Source organism: Thamnophis elegans, chromosome 15 (assembly GCF_009769535.1).
Source record: "Thamnophis elegans isolate rThaEle1 chromosome 15, rThaEle1.pri, whole genome shotgun sequence".
Classification (NCBI taxonomy): domain Eukaryota; kingdom Metazoa; phylum Chordata; class Lepidosauria; order Squamata; family Colubridae; genus Thamnophis; species Thamnophis elegans.
In genome coordinates, this window is record NC_045555.1 from 25,107,418 (window position 1) to 25,114,298 (window position 6,881).

At 58.4% G+C, this 6,881-nt stretch overlaps 1 protein-coding gene across 1 annotated transcript; it reads right to left on the reverse strand.

Moving 5' to 3' along the window:
* Positions 1–3,341: 3,341 nt before the first annotated feature.
* Positions 3,342–5,424, reverse strand: EGR2 (early growth response 2). The gene is made up of 2 exons (XM_032232240.1): positions 5,274–5,424; positions 3,342–4,573 (listed from the first exon to the last, which is right to left on the reverse strand). Exons 1-2 carry the CDS (start codon positions 5,422–5,424, stop codon positions 3,342–3,344), a joined length of 1,383 nt encoding a protein of 460 aa, XP_032088131.1.
* Between the last annotated feature and the right edge of the window lie 1,457 nt (positions 5,425–6,881).

A 6,881-nucleotide genomic window follows, 5' to 3' on the forward strand; every position in this document is an offset into this window, starting at 1 on the left:
TTCAACATTCTGGCTCCCCCTAATACCCCGGCATCTCCTAGTGGCCTCCCATCCAAGCCCTGAGAGAAGAACAACAGGGGAAATGACATCAGGGCTCTGAATCAATCCTGGTGTCACCACGCCAGAGGCTCTCGGAAATTCCTGGCTTTACAAAAACGCATTGAAAGGCTCACTGAATCAGGGCCACTCCCTCCGTTCTTTCTTCAGAGACCCATGTCCTGATCTAGGCTTCCTTAAAAAGAAAGAAGCTGAATCTTGGTCCTGGCAAAAATCCCTTTTATTTACATGACAGTGAAGTCAGCAAGGCTTTAGCAAACAGTCTTTCCGAGGAATATTTATCAACACGAACCTTATCTTGTTTGGAGAGCTGCCAGATAACTAGTTTCCAAACACAGGGCAAAGCAACACTTAGTACAGAGTCTCTTATAGACACAAACAGAACTTTCCACTCTTGAATTGACTGAATGAACTAATTGTTTCCTACAAAAGCCCACTCCCCGTTCGCCCCCTTTTTGTTTCCTATGGGAGGGGCCAATCACCTCCAAGGTGTGGCTTTACTCTTAAGTTGACCCTACTTTCTTAATTGTTCTTGTCTTCTGGCAGCTCCGCACATGTGCACACTGGGAACAGGAGCCAGCTGTTCTTCAGCCTCACTGCTGTCTAGCTCTCTCTCTGCCTCCGATACAGAGCCCTTGTCTGAGCTTTCCTCAGCCCCCGGGACTGCCCCAGGTTCCTCCCAAACCTCCTCACTGTCCGACTCTGCTGCCAGCTCCACTGTCCACGGCGGGCCACAACATTTCAAAGGCCCTTAAATCTCTGCTGCTCAGAATCAGGTACCAAGACTAGTGTCAGGGTTCCAAATATCACCCAAAATTACCTGACAACTAGCATCAATAGCACAGCATCGTGCTCTTTGAAGTAATTTTCATCAACATGTAATTTTCATTAAAAAAATTACTTGCCTATCCGGCTTCTGAAGCAGCCTCTCCCCACGTGTGGCTTTGTTTATTTCCACAGCCTGCTTAAAATTAGCTTGCCTTCAGTCATGGAACAGCAGTGAGTCAAGGGCCACCCCCGCCGGTACGAACACCAGGTCTATTTATTGCAACTGGGGGAAATCCTGTGTGCTTAGACCAAGCACAACCACCGTAGATCTGGATCCACCCTTGGGGTAGTTTTTTCCCTCCAGTATTGTCAGGGGAATTTGGATGGTGCTGTTGTGGCCCACCAGTGTAGCTGGCAGCAGTTTTGGACAGGAAGGAGGCTGGGGAGGAAACTGGACCAGTCCTGGAGTCTGGGGAAGGCTCTGATGAGGGCTCTGTGTCAGAGGCAGAGAGAGGGCCAGGGCTGTCCAACAGTTATCAGCTGCCTTCAGAGTCACACATCAGTGAGGCAGATGAACAACTGGAGCCTGTTCCCAGTGTGCACATGCACAGAGTTGCCAGATGAAGGGAACAGCTAAAGAACGGGGGTTGACTTGGGATTAAAGCCACAGTTGAATGATGAATGGCCCCTCCCAGAGAAAATAAAAGAGGAGCGAAAGGGGAGTGGAGTTTGCAGGAGACAATTATTTCACTTAATTGGTTTGTGACTCCTTGCCAAGTTTTGCAGATATCGGCCTGTCAGAGCTCCAAGCCAGATAAGGTCTGTGACTGGAAATCCTCCCTCGAAAGACTTTGCTGAATGTGAATGAGCAGAATTCATGGGTCAGAACAGGTGCTTTGCCACATAAGCATGACCACAGAGTCTTCCTGCCATATTGGCCACAGAGTCTTCCTTCCTATGTCAGTCTTTCCCAAGTTGACCGGCGCTCCTGGCTTTGGCACTGCACAGGCTCTACACCTCCCCTTTTGGTACCAACTTGGCTATACATTCAGATTAAAGAAGCTGTGGCAGGGGTGAAATTCAGCAGGTTCTGACAGGTTCTGGACAACCAGTAGTGGAAATGGTGAGTAGTTTGGAGAACCGGCAAATACCACCCTGGCTGGCCCCAGAGTGGGGTGGGAATGGGGATTTTGCAGTATCTTTCCCCTGCCACACCCACTAAGCCATGCCCACAGAACCAGTAGTAAAAAAATTGAATTTCACCACTGAGCTGTGGATAACAACAATGGCCTCTGAGTCAATCTCCAGAGCCAAACTCTGGAAGGCCAAGAATCTCTCTCTTTCCTAGTGACTTTTTCACGCTTTGCAGGAAGCCTCTTTCTCTCACACGCTTATCCCAGGCTCTGCAAGAGCATTTGTTGGTCACTACATGGTGCCCATCTGTAGAATTGGTGTGGGATCTTTAACACAGACAGAACGTGGTGGTGCCCTTCTGGTGGTCATTTTCTACAGAAATCATTTTATTCCCATTATATTCACAAATACTGATTTATTTTGTGGGAGGGAGGGAAGAGTTAGCGATTGTGTCTCCTTAGATGAAATATTTTCTTTTTCAACCATCCTCCAGGACTCAGATATTTTTTTTTTGCCAGCCTGAAAAATTATTTATATTTTACCATTCTTTTTTTAATTATTATATTTGACAGAAGCAACATTTAATGTCAGTCGGGGAGGGGGGAATCTTCAGTGCATACAAAAATAGACCTTTTTTTTCTTTTTATAAAAACGTGAATATTAAGAGGCACCCCTCCCTTCATGATTAAAACCTGACATTCCTCACGCCCCCCACCCCAGGATTAATAAGGCAACCAATTTAACATGCAGTCACGTTCCACATATTTAAAAAGGCACCGAGGACAGCTCAGAAAAGTTACAGACCTGCACCCAGGAATTCTCCCTCCCGAGAGAGAGAAATGGAGTTCTCTCTGCTTAGCGGGCTTGGAAAACGGGGCGCCTTTTCCCACCCACCCCCCTTTGCTATGAATTAAGTTTTCAAGAACGCGCAAAGGAAAATATAGCCAAGGGGAAATAATTGCTGCGGAGGGAAAGGATGAATTATTTTGAAACCAGGAATTCCCCCCACCCGCAGAGGAATAAATATTGCCTGTTGTCTCGCCCAGCCCGCATTGCACTCGCTCTCTTGTCTCTCAGTCCGACACCGATTTTTTCAAGTAAAAGTTTTCCGCAGCCGTCCCGACGACGGAGACTTGCGCTGGCCGCTCCCCGCCTTGCGCCGCGCCAAGTCCTGCGGCTCCCGGCCTCTAAAGTGCACACGGTCCTCCCTCCGTCCTGTTGGCCCGTCGCCGGCTGCCCCTCCGGAGAGAGCCCCCTTCCCCAGGCGGCGCTTCCCAAGCGCTCCCGCGATCCCGAGGGCAGCTTCCGCGGTTACCTGCCGGGGAAAGTGAGCGCGGGGTCCAGGCGCAACAGCCCGGTGCCCGAACCAGCCGTCCGAAGCCTCAAGGCGTCCGCGTCCGAGCGCCGCACGAAGGCAGACCGCCTGCGCCGGGGCCGGGTGTAACCTGGGGCGCCCCGACGGCTGCGGCGGCGGCACCGGCGACCTTGCGCTCCTTCTGCCGCAGGTGGATCTTGGTGTGCCGCTTGCGCTCATCGCTGCGGGCGAACTTCCTGCCGCAGAAGTCGCAGGCGAAGGGTTTCTCGCCGGTGTGCGTGCGGATGTGGGTAGTGAGGTGGTCACTGCGACTGAAGTTGCGCATGCAGATGCGGCACTGGAAGGGCTTGTGGCCCGTGTGGATGCGGATGTGACGGGTCAGTTCGTCGGAGCGCGAGAAGCGGCGGTCGCAGCCTTCGGCCGGGCATGGGTAGGGTCGCTCGTGTACCGGCGTCTTGCTGGGCCGGTTGGGGTACTTGCGCGGCCTCAGGATGGGGCGTAGCGGCAGGCTGCCCGGGCCCCCGTAGGCACCCGGCGCCAGGCGCGCACTGACCGCCGTCCCCGAGGAGGGCCCTTCGCTCAGCCCGCTCGGGGGTGCGCCCAGCGTGAAGTTGCGGATGGTGGAGAGAGGCGTGAGCGGCGGCGGGACGCGCACCGAATCCAGGGCGCAGGGAAAAGGCTTGCGCTCCGGCGGGCCGTGGAAGTCGCGCTGGCTGCACGGCGGCGGCGGCGGCGGCGGCGGCTGGAAGAAGCCCGCGTACTCCGGGATCATGGAGAAGAGGCCGGCGGGGTCTGGTCCCACTGACCCCACGCTCTTGGGGGAGTGGTGGTAGGAAGGGGGCGGCGGATAGGATCCCGTTGAGGCGGCCAGGAAGGGCGAGGAGCCGTCGGACGGCGCCGGCTGCTGCGCCTGGCCTTGATAAAGCTCCCCGCAGGCGGAGTAAGGCGGCGGCGGCGGCTGCCCCTGTGGCGAGTAGAGATGCTCCAGGTCCCCGGCAGCCAGCGCCATGGCGCATCCGTGCCCCGCGGGGCTGGATCCGGCGGTGGAGGATGGAACCGCCGCGGCAGAGGCCGGGGATGCTGTCGACGACGCGGCCACTCCCTGCAGGATGCCCGCGCTGACCAAGTTGAGGATGCCGTCGGCCGCGTAGCAGCTGGCGCCGGGATACGGAGGGTCGATGGAGAACTTGCCCATGTAGGTGAAGGATTGGCTACGCGGAGGCGGCGGCGCGAAACCGCTGCAGGCGTATTGCAAGTCCAGCGTTCGTTTGTCGCTCATGTCAGCACCGATCAGGCCATCTGGAGGACGGAGGGAAGAGAAAGGTCGTCACCACCGCGCAGCCGGAGTTCTCCTTGGGATACCCCCCCCCCGCGCCCAGACAGCCTTGGCTGCTGCGCAATTTAGGATCGCTATGCGCTTGAAGCCAGGCGGAGGGTTTAAGTTCTCCAGCCCGCCCGCCCTGCGCTGGCTCCTCTTCCCTTTAGCCGACCAGCGCCCGGGTTAGATGAGCTGGCCCTCCAAGCACAGGTCCTTTCCCTGCGCCCGATCCTACAAGCTCTCAAGTTCTGACCCTTAGGGGCAAAGAGAAGGACTCGAAGTTCCGCCACCCAGGCTGAGTCCACAGTGAAAAGCGGAGCTCGGTGATCGCAGAGATTTGGCTCTCAGCTCATATAGCGGCCCCGCGACCCAAGGCGGCCATGCGATTACTATTAGTTGGAAGCTGCTCGTTGGTCCCAGCTTCTTGGGCAGAAACCCGAAGCGGTCTCGAAGATCCGGACTTTGGAGGCGACCAGCGTGCCGCTGCCGCCGCTTTAGGAAGGCTCCAGAGAAAGGGGTCAGCTGAAGTCCGCCGGTGCCCGTCAGTGGGCGCGGGAGTCCGGCCGCCCCGTCCACTTATGCTTCCCCCTCCTCCCCCGTGGGCGCCCCCGCCTTCGGTTCTTCCCCTCCCCGGTCATGCCAAGGCCGAAGGCCCCGCGGGAGAAGGGAAGGGGCACTTACCGCTCAGCTGGTCAAACGGTCCGCCCAGGTCCACGCTGGGAAAACCGATGACTGACGGCGGCAGGGCGTCTTCCGTGGGATAAAGGCCTTCGGGAAGGTGCACCAGCCCGCTGAGGGTGACGGGGATTTTGTCGACTGCCTTGGCGGTCATCCTGGAGTGAAGGAGCCCCCCTCCCCAACCTGGTCCAGGGGCCGCTTATTCCCCCAGGGAACGGGCCGGGCCGTCTTTTCCCCCCACGGAGGGTGGGGTGGGGGCTGAGATGCTTATCTAGGGCAAGGGGTGGGCGGGGGGCTCCTGGAAACAGGTGGGGGAAGCCACATGGGCCAAGCGCCGACAGCGGGGCTCCGGCGCTCCGTCCGCTCCCTCGTTGCGCTCTTTTTGGATCGCTTGCAGCTACCGGGCAACTGCCAAGTCCGCGCCAAGTATTTATGGGGCGGAGGGTGAATGCCGCGACGTCACTGCCCATATAAGGACTGAGGAAGAGGGGAAGGGCGGGGGCTCGCCGTCACGTGGCCAATTAGCACGGAGCGCCCGGGGGCGGGGTGGGAGGGGGGCTGGAGCCCCACGCGGGTCCGGGCATGAGAGCGCAGGGTGGCCGGGGCCGGTCCGGAGATACGGCGAGTGGGGCGAGTCCGGCCATGCGAGCCCCGCCAAACAAGGGCAATATCCGGCTCCACCCGCGCTGCCTTTAAGCGGAGCCTTCCGGGGAAAAGCGGGGGCGACCGAGGAAGAGGCGCGACCCTCCCGCCCCCTGGCCTGGCCGCCCTCCCGCCCGCCTCTCCCGGCGGCCGAGGAGTCGGGATGGGCTGCCGCTGCTCACCCACTCACGCACCCCCGGCGACTGGAGCTCCCGCGACCCCTCTGCAGGGCGCTTGGGCAAGGGGCGTAGAGCGGGCGAGGGGCGCCCGCTTGGAGTGCCCGAATAAGAGAAAGGGGCCAGCCGGCTGTGCCTACTGAGCTGGACAGCTCCGGTTGGTCGGGTAGGTGAGCATCCTGCAGCGGTGCCGGCTGGCTGACTTCCGCAGGGGCTACTACCGGGCGCTGCCCCGATGGGGTGTAGACGCTGCTTTTCCTCCGGGGTGGCTCCTGAGGATGGGCGAATCTCCGCGTCTCCCACGGGCTTCCGAAAGACCCAGCCTCCTGCAACTATTACTAAGCTGTTCCTTCTCCCAAAGGAGCGGCCGTCTTGGCATGCTCAGAGGCGCTCTCTACCTTGGACTCACGGGCGACTCACCTCCTCCCTCCGCCCGTCTCGGCAGCCTGGGCTTCCCGCCAAGCTCTGCTGCGGGCGAGTAGAAAAACCCCAGCCGTCTTAGAATGGCTGGGTCCCCGGAGTAGCGGCGGTCCTCCGGTCGGAGGAATTGGGAGAACCGATTACAGTGAAAAGGGCGGGCGGTACTCTATGCCGCTACTCCGGTCTCCGCGCTGCTGCGTCGGAGTGGGCGAACGCTCGCCGTTCTTGCTCTCTGTCCTGTTTTCTTTCTTTCTTTCTTTCTTTCTTTCTTTCTTTCTTTCTTTCTTTCTTTCTTTCTTTCTTTCCTTCTTCCTTCCTTCTTTCCTTCCTCCCTCCCTCTCTCTCTCTCCCTCACTCCCCCTCTCCCCGCCCC

Coding starts and splice junctions, on each gene's coding strand:
- EGR2 (XM_032232240.1), bottom strand. CDS start 5,424: ATGACCGCCAAGGCAGTCGACAAAATCCCCGTCACCCTCAGCGGGCTG. Junction 4,574..5,273: donor ACCGTTTGACCAGCTGAGCG/GTAAGTGCCCCT, acceptor TCCGTCCTCCAG/ATGGCCTGATCGGTGCTGAC.